The sequence below is a fragment of the Protopterus annectens genome, chromosome 2.part1, assembly GCF_019279795.1.
Source record: "Protopterus annectens isolate FY-2018-M chromosome 2.part1, PAN1.0, whole genome shotgun sequence".
Lineage (NCBI taxonomy): Eukaryota > Metazoa > Chordata > Ceratodontiformes > Protopteridae > Protopterus > Protopterus annectens.
The window spans coordinates 121,163,304-121,179,746 of NC_056729.1; the positions used below are offsets into that span (position 1 = coordinate 121,163,304).

Sequence of the window (16,443 nt, forward strand, 5' to 3'; positions counted from 1 at the left end):
TTTGATATCTACTTCTCTGAAGTACAGGCTAGCACAGAAGGTCTTTGGCTAATGAAGTTCGCAGATGGCTGCAAACTAGGAGCCATGATCAAAACTTCTAACGATGTGGACATCCTACAAAAGGACCTCACTGAGACAGATGCCTGGTGTCAAAGCCATGGCCTCAAGCTCAATGCCAAAAAGTACATTGTCATCCCCTTTGGTAAAAACTCTGTACCCATGAACTACAACATAGGCGGTAGTATACTTAACACCGAAAGTGTGATAAGAGACCTTGGTACACAGGTGGAGAGTAGTCTCTCCTTTGATAATCACATCACCACAGTAGTCAGGAAATCCTTCTATGTGGCACACCTCATCACAAAAGGTTTCTCATCCAGAAAAAAAGAGGTCATTGTTCCCCTCTACTCATCACTCATTAGACCCATTATAGAGTACAATGCCCTTTTTGGTATGTACCTCACAAGACATCTACAACAACTGGAAAGGCTGCAGAAATACCTCACAAAGAGGATTACCGGCCTCAAACAGATGCCCTATGCAGACTGTCTCAAAAAACTCCAGCTTTACTCCATCACATATCGCCTACTCAGAGGTGATCTCTGCCTAACATATAAATCTATGTCAAACCCAGAGCTGTTGGACATGCTCCACTTAAAGAAATCCCAATCCCTCTGAGCTACACACTCTAGGGACCTAAACATTGTCACCACAATAAACAGAACATGCCGGAGGGATAGATTCCTGTCCCAGAGACTTCCAATACTCTGGAATAAACTACCTATCTATATCAAACAAAGCTCCTCAGCACTCTTCAAGAAAAATCTTGATGATTGGATGGGAAATAGGAAATTCACCTCGGGGATCACCTCTGTGACTCTGCTCGACAGTGGCACAGGAAAATAATTTTCTTGGGTGGCAAAAACCAGGGTACCTTTTTGGCTGGGCTTGTATAGGCCCTAGGGCTGATAGCCTAGTACCTACCTATGAACCTATGAACCTATATGGGACTGAAATCAATTATTTAAAACAGCAACACCTGTATGCATAAAGTTCAAGCCAGTATCACTCCAGTTATCTATAACAACTTCTGCTGAAGATAACATTTTGAGTAACAATTTATTTAACCAGGTACCTTTGGAAATGAGTTGTAGAGATGTACTAATCACCAAAACAGAAATTTTACCAATTGTTAATGTACCTTTTACTAAAAATCACAAAATCAAAGTGCACCTCATGTACACCCACATTTATGTACCATTTGCACCATCCATAATTAATGAAGTCCATTAAAATTCAAGTTTTTGTGATCCCATTTGAGCACCTCTGCATAAATTGGCTTCATGCGCTGTAACACCCAGGTGTTCTGTGAAAACATCCAATAGATATCAATGCACAATGTCATGTGTGGCATGTGCCCATTTTTTTCCAATGATCTGATAACATGACATCAGCTCCACTTTTAAATATTGATTTTGATAAATTTACTTATCAAACCATTGCTAACTGCAAACTGAGTGGTACCTCAGTAAGCATTTCTCTGTTTGTATTTTCCATACTTTTTCATTATGGCTACTTCAAGGAAACTGAGAAATTTCTGTGCATCCAACTGGACTGTGGAGGACTTGACCCAGATGTTGACTATAAACACTGGATTGGAGCAGAGGGTGGCAGCCAGACCCAGGAACTTCAACATCATAGACATATGGAACCGGATTGTGAGGCAGCACAGTAAGAGGACAGGGACCTATCGCACTGGAGTTTTGGTTCACCATCACTATGATGACCTGCATCAAAGTAATGTACAGAAGGAGGACTGGGACCTACCACACCAGAGTGCCAGTTCACCACCACTATGATGACCTGCATCAAAGTGATGTGCAGAAGGAGGACAGGGACCTACCGCACCGGAGTGCCAGTTCACCACCAGTATGATGACCTGCATCAAAGTGATGTGCCAAATCTACAACAGAAGGGTTGCTGAGGTGTGGAAGCAGCCTGCAAATCCCTACAATAAGAGTCAATATCGTATGCATATCTGAGCATTCCAACAGATTTTACAAATATTTTACTGTGCCATATAGATCAGATATATGTTTTTAAAGCCATTTAGTAGCTGCTGTGATAAGCAGCTCATGGGAGTGATTAAGTGGACTTTTTAAAAGCTGGCATTATAACTGTGGATTTGAGCCCCATGTTGTTGATTTATTTAGTAATGTGTATAATAGCCATAATTATTACCTTTGTTGATGTACATATGTTTTACAATATCTAATGACATAATTTTACATAGCCATTGTCCTCATGCATCACTGACCTTTGTAGTGTCTACGCCACAGATGACTGTGCACTTCATATTTTTCCCTTATAGGACCACAGTATCAACTACCACACCATTATACATTGGAATAAAAAGACATGGATAACTTCAATCATTAATTCCTTCTAAGAAAGTACACAGACTTGTTTATTTAAGCTAAAAAGGAATGCCTGTCTGACTACTTATGAGTTCTCTGCTATGTATTGATATCTGTTATTTCTTTTCAATAAAATGTCCACTAAGTTTTTGCAGTTTCCATATTCTTTCATTCTCCACAGGACTTCTAATAAACATCCGCTTTAACTGTTTCTTAAACTGAAACCTCTACTGACTGTTAGCTTGGTTTGTAAGGCAAAAGGCAATGTTGGTGTGATGTGGGTTTCTGTCCACATAGTGGAAATATATTTCACTAACAAAAAAGTGCCCGTAATCCATAATACTGTATTAATATCAGCTTTCTAACAATAGGGTTTGTAGATCACTACTTGCTTGTTTAGGAATGACATCAGTTGGCTGTTAGCTCAGCTTGTAAGGAAACAGGAGAATATTCCTACATTTTGGCATGCTGTATGATCAAATCTAGAGAGGGCACACATATCTGCAACTGTTATCTTGCTTTAATCAACCCCTTACCATTTATTTAGAGAAGCATATTCCACTTACTGATATTAATGTATATTTTGAGCGTGGTTATGAAGAACTCAGTCATTCGTTGAATTACTAGGAACGTATCCATAATCCATAATGTTCCATTAACATCAGCTAGTTAACAGCAAGGTAAGTATTGCTTGTTAAAGAATTTTTTATGTCTGACCAGTTCCCTTGGTTAATATGGTATACTTTGTAAAAGTGCTATCAAGTTCTGTTTTATCAAGAAATAATACATTAAGTTCAATAGCAACATCATCATCATCTTCTGAGGGAGTGGGATGGGCAGATGAACAGTTGAAATACAGAACTGGGTAGATTATTTGCTTAGTGATGTGCACTTCAGCAAGCAATATCATGGCCCTCACACATGCCTCGCTGTGTCCCCTTTGTACAGCAACTTGTATGGTGCTGTTCACAAAAGCTCTATGCTACAATGCACTGTTCCACTGTATGAGGAATGGATGCTCTCCATTATGGTTAATGTTTCTAAACACAGTGCTGACAGGAATTTATTTATTGATTTACTTATTTATTGACATTTGATTGCTAGGAAAGTCCAACAGGATAGTAGCCCATTTTCAGTGGAATCCAGGGTGAAAAGCTCCGAATTATCATAAAATGTTTTAACAATAATTGTACAATCTTCTAAAATAAAACAGCAAAATCTGCGGTTTAAATAATTATAACAAATTAGACATAAAATGAAAACATTGGTTAAGAATATATTCAAAGAATATGGCAATTATTTACTGGTCAGAGACATTTTAAACAATTTGTAGAGAAATGAAAGGTAAGTTAGTCTAATAGAAATAGGTATTGCAATATGAAGATACAAAAAAAAAAAAACAGGCTTTGGTATATTTACAGAGAAAGCCAGAGAAGACAATTAGATAGCAGTAAGGAAGTAAGTGAAAAAGGGAGAGTAATGAAGTATAAGGAATGAAAAGTTACCTGCTCACATTTAGGGATATAGTTTATCATGGAGTTGAGCAAGAACAGAGACAGATTTTAGCCAGGAAGTCTTTCAGAATGGCATTGAGAGATTACAGGGAGATTATAGTCCTGACAGGGGTTCCAGGCCTTAGCAAGCTTGTACAAGTACAGACAATGCCCAGCAGATTTGCTAGGTGTGCAGTCAGACAGATGTTTTTGATTAGTGGATTATGATGACCAACTGGGGACATAGCTGTGTAGAATGATTTTTAGTGCCGGACAGGCAGATGGATGCTGGATACTTTTATTGGTGGCAAACAACAGTGTATATGTTAGATGATGTCGCAGTTCTAACCAATTTAGGCATTTCAGTGCTATACAGTGGTGGGTTATGAAGGTGGTATATGCTGCAAATTTAGCAGCTTTGTTATAGCATTGTTCAAGTTTTAATTTTTGTGAAGCCTGGAGGTTAGTAAGGATGGAAGTGCCATAAAGAAGAGTGGGGATGAGATAAGTAGTGGCAAGTGCAGTTTTAGTTGCATTGGTGAGAAAGATTTTGGCTCTGTAAACATCCCTAGTTTTTGATGATTTTTTCTTATGCAGTTTTGTATATGCCGGTTGAATGTAAGATTATCATCCACTATCACCCTTAACAGTTTGCTAAGAGAAATGACTTGAGTGGTTGTATTATCGAGAGACGTGTTTAAATTTTGTTTTTCATTAGAGAGGATTTTGGAAAAAAAATTGGTTTGGTCTTTTTTGGGTTAAGCGTGAGTTGTCTGCTACAAAGCCTTGTTTCAGTGGCTGTTAAAATTTCGTTAGTGATTTTTTGGAGGTGTACTATGTTGTCAGATATGCAAATGAAAGTGAAACAATCTACGTATTGTGTTAGGGTGGCCTTTTGTGTGAATGTATAGAGGATGTTGGTAAAAATGTTAAAAAGGAGGGGACCAAGAACAGAGCCTTGTGGTACACTGGTGGTGGCTGGGCAGTAAGGAGAGAGTATGGAGTTCCATTTTACTTACTGATACCTATTGGACAGGTATTTTTTGAACCACAGAAGGGAGGGCTGAGAGAGACCTAGTAAGGATATTTGAAGTAGATGTTTGCTGTGACAAACTTTATCGAAGGCTTTAAAGAAGTCTAGAAATAAGGAAGAGGCTAGTTTGTCATTATCTCTAGCATTATTGAGAGTATCTGTATAGGTCAGAAGGGACCCACTGGTATTTGGGTGCGTGTGATACTTGTGTTCCCCACATAAGTCTCGAACCAATTGTTAGCAATTGCTAGCTATGGCGATATGGCCATGATTGCCATTCACATTTCATTTTAATTTTTTTACTAGAAAATTTACAGATTCTTTTGGAATTTGTAAGTCGAAGCCTCCATATTCTATAATTATACATGTTATGGAGATATATAAGGACCCCTATCAGATGACAGAATTTTCTGAAACTCAAATTCTCTAAAAGTTCATACATCAAAAAAAAAAAAAAAAAAAAAATATATATATATATATATATATATATATATATATCTTTCATTACCCTGTGCATCCCCACATCTCCTGCAAATTATATAAGCCATCTCCGAGATCACACTACAGTAAGGAAAAGGGTAAATTTCCCGATTTGCACTGTACAGCGATCTCCATTCAAAAGCTTTGGGTTTTCAAAAACTCGATCATATGGTCCCAACCATATGAATTTCAAGTTTCTGAAAACTCTATCAACTGATAGGGAGCCATATATAAATGGCATTCCAGCTTTGAAGTACCTATGTTATGTTAATGGATAAATTACGGAATTATCTGTAGTTGTCGGTAACATTTCAGGGTATATTTTAAAAATTATATGTTACAAATGCCATGTGGCTTACAATGGAATAGTTGGCATTGTTTTTTTTTTTTTTGGTATCATAACAGAGACAGTTATATTCTGTAGGTGTCCTTAATCTTGCTGGACAGATTCTGTTTTATATATATATATATATATATATATATATATATATATATATATATATATAACTGCATAACTATCAGGATGCTTGAATTGTGATATTCTTTTCATAACTTTGTTACCATAAAAGAAGACTGGACAGCCATTTCTCAGTATTTACAGATTACCTATGGATTTGTTTAGTGTGCCATTGCTACTGTGATACTCCTTTATGCAAGACTTATTTTGAATTTCTTATGATACATTTACATATTAGAATGTTGGCTGCAAATTTAGCACTGATATCAGCAAAATGCATCAGAATTCGCTAACTTTAAAGAATCTGGTCCTTAATTTCTAAAATCTCTTTGCAAAAGACAATTAGTGCAGTGCATTTACTGAAGTATGCCTTGTTTCTCCATTTCTCTCTTGATTAGACAGTAATACCTCACACATGTAGCTGCTAGAGTTAGGAGAGAAACTTTGAAATCAAACCAAATATATATATATATATATATATATATATATATATATACACACACACAAGACCATGATTTATGCAAGCTATTTATGCAGCATTAAAAGTGAAAAAAAAAAAAACAAGTTTTAATCATTAAGGATACCTGTTTTTTCTTAATTAAATACATGGATTACATATGCCTGTGCTATTATATAGTCCTATTCACTGTTTGTTTTACCTGTCTTAACCTTGATTTGAGTACTGATGGCTTACTGCGGTGGTGGTGCTGCGGTAGCGTTGTCACTTCACAGTTAGACGTTGCCCGTTCAATTCTCAGTTAGAGTGTCTTCTGTATGGCGATATGCATAAATGGGCATTCCTTCATTGAAGGTTGTGCGTTAGGCCCGGCAAGCCAGCACGTAAAAATCTACTGCCAATCATTAGCGGACTGGAGTTCTGCTGTGGCGACCCCTAACCGGGAAAAGCCAAAAGACACAAACAAACCTTGATTTGAGTACTGACTCCCACCCACACACCTCTTAGTTATGTTTAGGTTGAACATTGAAGCTGTGTACCTTCTTGTTCTATATTCCTTAAAAGGAAGTGGAAGACATTTTTTGTAACGATTAACAGTTGCCCAAGAGTAGGCCTGCTCCACACTGCCTTGGTTCAATTGGCAGTGCTTTGCTTTACTGCTCCTCCCCCTTCCCTCCCATCTGACATCATTTCCTTTATATGCACCTTAACAACTACTAGTCAATATTTCTCCTGTTCATTGTGCTCTCACATTCAACCCTCCTTGATTTATCATACTTCTTGCCACAGCCCCTTTCATATCATTACCTCTCCTATATTCATTACACTGCAGGTTACGCATCTAATTCTAATTGTCCTCAGAGCAACTCTTCACTCTAACCTTTTATAAATAGATCCTCAGTTCCCAAGAACAACCAACCTCCTATGATTTCTAAACTAAAACACCAACCTGTAATTTGCTACATAATCACTTAGCTATACTCTGCATTTTCACCTGTTACTAACCCTAACAACCTGTCTACTGTTAGAAAACTGTCCATGCTATACAAATACTACTATTACATTCCCACAACTACACTTTATAGCTTTATCCACCAGATCTGCTCTTCCCTGCAAGTGCATTTTGCTAAAGCAACCAGATTCCTATAATAACCTTTGAGCTACAATCAGAAACAGACAGATTCAACCACATGCCAATGTGTACCAAAGGCAGATAATATGTGTAACATACGTCCAATCCCAGGACCCTCCACCATTAATAGCAAACAAAATGCAATCCATCCATCCATCCATCCATCCATCCATCCATCCATCCATCCATCCATCCATCCATCCATCCATCCATCTATCCAAGTCCATGGCATAACACACATCCAAACAATCATCCAACAACTGTATCCACAGCCTCTCCAAAACACTATAAATAAACAAAACCTTACCAAATTGTCTTGCACCAATCTTAAGATATATAATATGAATGCACACAGCATCTGCCAAAAAAAAAAAAAAAAAAAAAACTAATAATAATAATAATAATAATAATTGAAAATTACCCCTGGATACAAACACTCATCAGTATATAACATACTAAGAAATGACTGAACTACAAAATGTGCTGGAATGGTACTTATCATATTCCTTAATACCCTAGAAAAATCAGTATACCACAACAACCACCCCATATTTTAGATAGGAAGAATAATTACCCATCTTAAATAACTAAGCTGTTGCTAAGTTTATGAGCCACATGCCCTATGTTATACCATTCTATCGCTATGTGAAGCAAGCAATGGCACCAGGATTTACATGCACATGTGGATTACAATTCCAAGAAAACCTATGCCTGGCTACTGTTATACTGAGAAAATAATATATCTGCATGTTTGCATAATGAAGAGGTAATAGCTGCTCTCCAGATAGCTTATCATGATCATCAAGTGGTTAGTACCACTGGTTGGTAGTTCCAATCTGAGTCACTTCAGTACATAAAAAAATGATGGGTTCACTTTTGTTGCAGCCATGTTAGTGCTTTTAGACAGTAGACAGGTTGTTAGAGTTAATAACAGGATTAAGTTGGAAACTATGGCTAAGAGATTATATAGCATATTATAGGCTAGTGGTTTAGTTTAGAAATGATAGGAGGTTGGTTATTCTTGGGAACTGAGAATCTTTTTATAAAGGGTTATTACAGTGAATGAGGCTGTGTCAGTCTTAAAATGCGAGGGTCATGAGTTTGATCTTTGCACAGGGCAACTGCAAATTCAGGATCCCAAATGGTTAGAATTTAGCACTCTCACTGCCACAAGCTAGGTTTGATTCCCAATCAGGGAATTCAATAGATCTGTGTTTCTGATAGACAGAGGCAAACAGTAATGCCCAAACTAACATACTGTAGATTTTACAGCAAAGCTTATAAATGCCCTGGTGGTCATTAGCCTAGTATATAACTATGAGCTATAAATATGGTTATTCATAAGATGTAGTTAAACATATTACACTTGTGCTGTATTGTTGTTTGCTTGAAGGAGGTTAACCGACATTTAATCTACCTTTGAGTACAGATATGAGGACTGTGGTTTGTCCTACAATACGACTGACATATAGGGAATATATAGAAATAATGTATGTCATGGTTTTGCAATGTATATTAAAGAGAAGAATATATCCATGAGATTCAAAAACATAACTTGCAATGGAGTACAATGCAGCAGTAGGCATGTAATAGTGCACTGGAATAAGCAGTATGCAAGTTATAAAATATCTTATAGTTTGCAATGATGTCCAATTTGTTTTCCTGAATAGCACTCCACAATAGGTGATTTACAAATGTATCCCATTCTCTCACTGTAGGGCGCAGTAAAGTATTGCTGCAATAACACTGAGACAGAATGGTCCACACATGGCGAGGAGTGGCACAGATGAAGCATCAAACTACTCATGGAGGATTTGTATGTAACTTAAATTTCTGGACCATACACTGATTCAGGTGAATTACCAGATCAATACGATGAGACAGGTAATCCAACAAGCCGTGCAAGTCTTCCAAATAAGTAACTTAAGATGTAATAGTTTTCAGAACAAGTAAGCAGAATTAAAGCAGAATGAAAGTGCACCAGCATATGTTAACATAGAAGAGATAAAATAAACACTGAGTAAAACAGATCTCCACCAGATTATTCTCAGTGAATCATGGCTACCATGTCACCTTCTTTGAGTGGCAGTCCCTCTATGGGTAATAGTGTCCTACAAAATAAGCATAAAAAATGTCAAATGTCCTGAGATTATTGGACATAAATATCCTGAATTTCTTTTAATAGTCCCATAAAATAATTATTTTGCATCTAAAACAAATCGATATTATATGAAGTAAGATAAACTGCTCATGTTCTGCAAGAATGAGCTTGTAATTTCAAAATAAATGTTATCTTTCTGTAAGACTGTACAATTGTAGGTGTTGATAAAAGTGGCAGCCTTACAATGGACAACTACTAGGAAGAACACATACATTTATGATACTGAAAGCTAGCATTCTCTCTTAGTCTTTATATAGCAGGAGTATTCTTACAGTGTACACATAAAGAGAAAAGCCCAAAGGGACATCTATGCCATATGGTGTGGTTCTTTCTCAGATTCTTGCTGAAATAGTTTTTCTGTCGATGCCTTGTGGAAACAAAACTGCTTAGGACTATTTAGAGCATGTGTTACTGCCACGAAAGGTTGCATTTTGGTACTAGTTCTAATTAAAGAATCATACAGAGGCTGTTAAGAGACCCAGAGATGAGATTCTGATGAATGCAACTGGATGAAACCATGTGTAAAGGACAGGGATGAGAGAATGTGTATTCTGCACAATGCTAATGACTGATATCAGCAACCAAATATTAATAACACTTAGCAGATATTTTCAAAGCCAAAAATTAGTCACATTTGAGAGCTGGCCAGCTGATTCTGTACATCAAATCATCTGCCAGTTACAGAAAATGTTAAATGACACACGGCAAAAAAAATGCTACTGCTTCTGTTTATGCAATATTACTTATTCAAGGTTGCAGTAATGTAGTACTGGTCGCAGAACATAGAAGACACATCTAAAATAACCAAAGTGATGACCGTGGTGAGCCTCTACTACCTTTAATGTAAGACTTGGTAATATTTTATACATGACGAGTGAATGAATGTGTGTGTGTGTGTGTGTGTGTGTGTGTGTGTGCATGTCAGTGTTATAGCAAGACAATTTGCTGGTTTGGACATTATTTACTGACTATAAATAGTTGCGATCATTTTATGACAACTTATAAACTTTCAGACTTTTTTAACAAAACAAAGAGCATTTTGGTTTCTACTCTAATACATAGATGTTTTATATACCTTCAGTACTGCCATTAATATTGCCAACAAAAAGAGGTTTTCAAAAAGTAGCAATCTAAAAAATGTTGCTACTTTGAAAAAGGAGTTTTGCAGTTTATAGGTTGTCATCATGAAATACTGGCTATAGTTATTTACAAAGAGCCTATAGCAACCCCCCTCCCCCCAAAAAAAGATTTGAGAGTATACTATATATCTTTATCTTTTAGTACTGCGGTGGTGGTGCTGCGGTAGCGTTGTCACCTCACAGTTAGACGTTGCCCGTTCGATTCTCAGTTAGAGCATCTTCTGTGTGGCAACATGCATGAACGGGCGTTCCTTCGTTGAAGGTTGTGAGTTAGGCTAGCAAGCCAGCACGTAAAACTCTACTGCCAATCATTAGTGGACCGGAGTTCCGCTGTGGTGACCCTAGCCAGGAAAAGCCGAAAGACACAAATAAATAAACTACATATCTTTATTTTTTGGCATCTTTGATTACTTAATGACAGCTTGTAAACTGTGAAGCCTTCTTTTGCTTTAAAGGTAACATATTCCACCTACAAATTAGGTCCCAGGACAAATGCCCCTTTTGTACCTCCCTTACACATTTCTACCCGTGAATCTGTGTGGCAGGCTACAACTGTGTGAGGAATATGTGCCTTCTTTAGAAAAAGGGGCAGGTGAGGCAAACAGAGGAATTAAGCATCTGACTCACAAACTGAGGAAACAGCAAGCTGAAGGATACACTATTTCAGATAAAACCCTAAAGTGTCTGTTTTTAAACACCTTTATTGAATTATCATATAATAAATAAATAAATAAAATAAGCAAATTTACATTTATACAAAAGTAATTAAACTGTATTAACAAATTAACATTAACAAACATTATAATTCACATATATTGCTATATATCATATAACCTAAGCAACATTTCATAAATTATTCAAAAAAAAAAAAAAAAAAAAAAAAAAAAACACTAAATTGTCATTCATATTCTGGATATAACTTACCCCTCTACCTACAGACACTGAAAATAGCTACAAAGGCCCCTGAAAAAGTAAGGACATCCACTAAAAATATAGAGATTTAAAAAGCATAAATTTTGAATATCAAGCAGCACATAAGCCTTTCCGCTTCTAGAAGGAATGACAGATACTAATGAAAAATATGTTTAAAAACAGAGAGTGGCAAAAATAATAGAAAATATTTAAGCACATTCAGACAGTATAAAATCTGTAGACTTTTCTGATAAAGGGAGATGAAAGATGTGTGCCCTCTTTCTTTAAATTATTGATGTTAATAATATGTCGGTCATGTCTTATGATTTTTCTGTGTTCCAGACAGCTTAGTAAATGATATGTTATGAGGGAGATGCACAAAATTGTGTGAAGCAGTAACTCAAGCAAGAAAATAGGGATATACCTTCAAAAATATGGACATCCTGTGCAGGAGTATATCAGGCCAGACAATTATGAATATTCCTTCAAAATAGGGACAGTTGAGAGGAAGAACCGCATTTCAGTGATAACCAGGCCTGTATAGATTTTTAAACAGTTGGAAATTCCTTTCTTATTTACTTTTTCTCTTTTTCATTTGTCAGAACTACATTGTTTCTATGGTGGAGTCAAGTCATAGTCTGATAAGTCTAGAACAAATCCAGTGAACATTTTTTTGTGCTACAATTTGATGGTTCGGAGAAATACAGTTCTGAATTGTTAATGAGTTCTCTCTCGTAAACCTCGATTTGATTTCTTTGATGTTTACATTCCAACCATGTGATTCTAATCAAGTCACACAGGCAAACAGTGCTGCCAGATTACTACCACAAAAAAGGGAATTGTACCGATTGTGTTTACTTGGTTAAACACATAAACAAACTCAGCATTTCCTATGCAGTATGAACCTTTAAATGCATGTTTTGAAATTCTACCTTCGTTGATCCTGTAATGTATGATGAAAGACAGGCAGTGAGAGAATAGATATAATAGAGAAACAGACCAAAAATATACTAGCCACACATTAACCAATTGCAGTGTATTAGAAAGCAGTTCATCTCCTGCATTTGGAGTGATTGCCTATGACCAAATGGAAGAAAATGAAAAAAAGCTAATCTAGCATGATGTTTAATAATTGTCCAGTAGGATGTGGATACATTTATTTGATTGAAAACTTATTAAATCTAAATGTAAAAACCTAAAATATCTAAAAAAAAAAAAAAGTAAAAAAAAAAAAAATCCCAGAGTTGCTGTTCAGGATGCACGGAGGGCTCAGCATCACATATAGGGGTTGTACTAGGGCTTACCCCCTTGTATAAACTAGGTTTTTTGGTTTTTAGCTATTTTGAATTTCTATATTTTGCATTTACCTATTATAAATATTTGATCAGTTGAATGTATTGCATAGGATGCAATAATTTTCATGCACTTAAAATACTGGCCAGAAAATCAGTAATATAATTAATTTTTATACATAAAGTTCTGACAGGAAGTAACAAATGTCACTCTCCTGTTAATTTTTGAAAGAGTTGCTAGAGTTCTTCCCTTTAATGACCACAGCTTTCTTCAAAGAACATATATTATTTAGTATGGAGGTCATATTTATCAGCAAGCAATGCATGTCTTTAACAAGCATAGCCAAACTGTGTCAGTTTGTAGCCACCATGGAGCAGAAAAAAAGTTCTATAATATATGGCTAATGGATAATTCAGTAAGTGTATTTTGGGCTGCCAAAACATGTAAAGAGATATGCTTGCTGTAGTAGTTTTTTTATCATTCAGACAAAATCCTGACCACGAAAAAAAACCCTGTGACTCTTTAACTTAATAATCAACTTCAGCCCTCTCCACTCATGGAAAAGAAAGCATTCAGACTACAGTAATGAGCATCCTTTCGTAACATTTTTTTTTTCTGTGATCTGTCAGTTCCATGCATTTATCCCACAAATGCCAGCCAACAGTATTAGACTGTAAGATTCAAGGACTGCTATATGCTGCAGTTCTAAAACAGCAAGCATGTTAGTTTAAAAAGACAATGTGTTCAAAAACTCATTATCAAAAATGTTAGTGCATTTGACTCAGAAGAGAAATTAGTTTCTTAAAGTGCCAGCGGACAGAACCTGTCTGGTGATACAATATGCAATGACAGCAGGTAGAGAAGACACTCTTCCTGGGTTGATGGTCCCAGCAGTTTTTATGCTTTCAGGAATGCTCATACAAAAGAATTTGAATGATTACAGGTTTGGTAGGAAAGAAGGCATCTTATATAAGAGTCCAAGATCATCAGTATTTGGTTCCACCTAGACAAGATTTCAATAAAAATTAGAGCAGAAGGTAAAGGCAAAATTGCATTTGGGGGACTACTTGTTCACTGAGTCTGCCAAGTTCACATTATTACATTACAGTTTGAAATATTTATTGCTATTCCGGACTGTTCTATCTGAAATCACATGCATTTTAATTGCTAACTACACCTCATTTTATCAACACCCACACATGCACACAAGTGCAATATACGCATGCATGCACGCACGCACACAAGCACACACATACACATACACACACACACACACACACACACACACACACACACACACACACACACACACACACACACACATGTTATCAAATCAAAGGTTCACTGAAATCAAAATAGAATGTTTTCATACTATCCCATAACATCTCTCAAATATGTTATAACGTTCTGTGTTTTACCTTGCTTATCATTTTATGTAATAACCCCAATGATGTAATTACTAATTCTGTGTTTAAGTAGATTCATAGCAGTGCATTAAACTGCTTTACCAGATGACTGGACCATGCTATCTATGCATGTTATAGCTGAATATTAGTAATTTCACTTAATCTCATTGTATATGTTGATGCAAATAGTCTGCATGTTAATTTAAACTTTTTTCAATGTTGGCTAGCTGAATTTGATACATTCTGCATTATAATTAGAATATACAAAACATCTTAAAACAGCAGAACCCATGGTTACTGCATTACCTTGTAAAGTCAGCTGCTTGGACAATTTTGTTGTAATATCAACTCCGTTCTTTAACCATGAAAGTTGGGGGTTAGGAATCCCTTCTGCATGACACCTGAGGCTGGCTGTGACACCTGGTTCCCTTGCTTGGCTCTCAGGGTAGACTCGTATGACAGGAGGAACTACATATGGAAAAAAAGAAGAATAAAAGGATTACTGCAGCATGCAATTAAATAACTAATTTAAACTGTATCAACGCAGCTGCCATATCTTTCCTGCTGTGAACAATCTGGCCCAGCGACCGAGTGTTATGATAATGTCAATGATCAACAAAGCTGTGCATTTTTGAACTATTTCTAGAAGAAAAAAGGTTAACATCACATTATAAATTAAACCTAATAAAATGCCTTTGAATCAAACAAAGATTAAAACTGTTTTGCTAACACCATTTTTTGAGCAAATATTCAAACACCCATAATTCACAAACCTTCTGCCCATCTACTTTAGTTTTTACACTTTAGCAACATACTTTAAATAAGTAACCTATATGATTAAAAAATAACTGAGTGGTTTTCAGAGCTACAGAGAATTGCAAATGTGCACTGCCTCATCATTATTATACATAGTACATGAATTTTTAACAGATTCATTAGCATTTTTAAATAAACCTTACATCAACATGGCACTTTAATATTGTAAACATTCTCTCTCCCACATATTGAATTAAATGTTAACATTTTTACTGCATCCAAATATGCTCAACATGGTGCTTTAATATTGTAAACATTCTCTGTCTCACATATTGAATTTAATGTTAACATTTCCTACAACCTCCAAACAGAACATATTATTACATGCAAAGCATATTCAGATGCAGTAATGTGTAATATGAGCCATGCTGCCTATAATAGTTGTAAATAAAATGTCAGTGTGCCTCTTGTTAAAGCTCATGGCATCTGTGCTCCTCAGGACTGAATTTTCCATAAGATATGTCTCCATAGATCTAATAGGATTTAAATTCAGTGTAAAGACCATCCATTTTTACTGTAGTGAAGTCTGTGTCTTACGTCTTATTTGAATACAAACTAGTGACATATGTAAGCAGCTTTCTTGCAGTAGGTATTCCACATCTGGAGAAAATAAGGTGGGCAGTTTTGAAATATGCACTTAAAATGCTTGCTAAGGCACCTCCACATTTGACTTACAAAAGAAAAACAATTGCTCTTAGTAACAGTCTGTTCACAATGCATTTTAAAACTGGACACAGAAAGTGTAGAACAATATAATCATCAATCGGAGGAGCTCAGAAAAGACTGGGAAGAGAGACAGGAAAAGGAATTTAAAATAAAAAAAATGGGAAAGCATATGTATGGCTCCCCAAGTGTGTGATCAAGTCCAGTAGGTTCAGAATCTTTGCAAAGAAGTGTTTACATAATTATTTTTATACCTCAGGTAGTCTTCTAAGATTTTTTCCCTCAGGTATTTGGCAAATGTTAGAGGTGTGATGGAGAAGAAAGAGGTAACTGGGAACATATGTATTGGGAGTATAATGAATTGGCAGATTTAAAACATTTCTACAGAGTACTCTTATCAGAAATATTGGGTGAGTACATGGGTGTAACTAAGGAAATGATTTGTTTGAGCTGGGAAACAGCATCTGAATTGCCAAGACATATTAAGGCCTTATTAAGTTTAACTCTTGTCGGCTGCCAGAAAAAAAAAAAAAACAATTACTAGAAAAACGAAATCAAAGGCGACACCAGCAGCATTTGAGGTA

The 16,443-nt window shown here is 36.1% G+C and overlaps 1 protein-coding gene across 2 annotated transcripts in view; it reads right to left on the reverse strand.

Annotated features, from left to right (window-relative positions):
- FSTL5 (follistatin like 5) overlaps positions 1-16,443 on the reverse strand; it is a 3,739,468-nt gene that overhangs the window by 866,715 nt on the left and 2,856,310 nt on the right. For both annotated transcript variants that reach the window (XM_044062069.1, XM_044062068.1), the window contains exon 9: positions 14,687-14,848. In XM_044062069.1, coding sequence (XP_043918004.1) covers positions 14,687-14,848 — 162 coding nt within the window. The remainder of the gene's footprint in view (positions 1-14,686; positions 14,849-16,443) is intronic.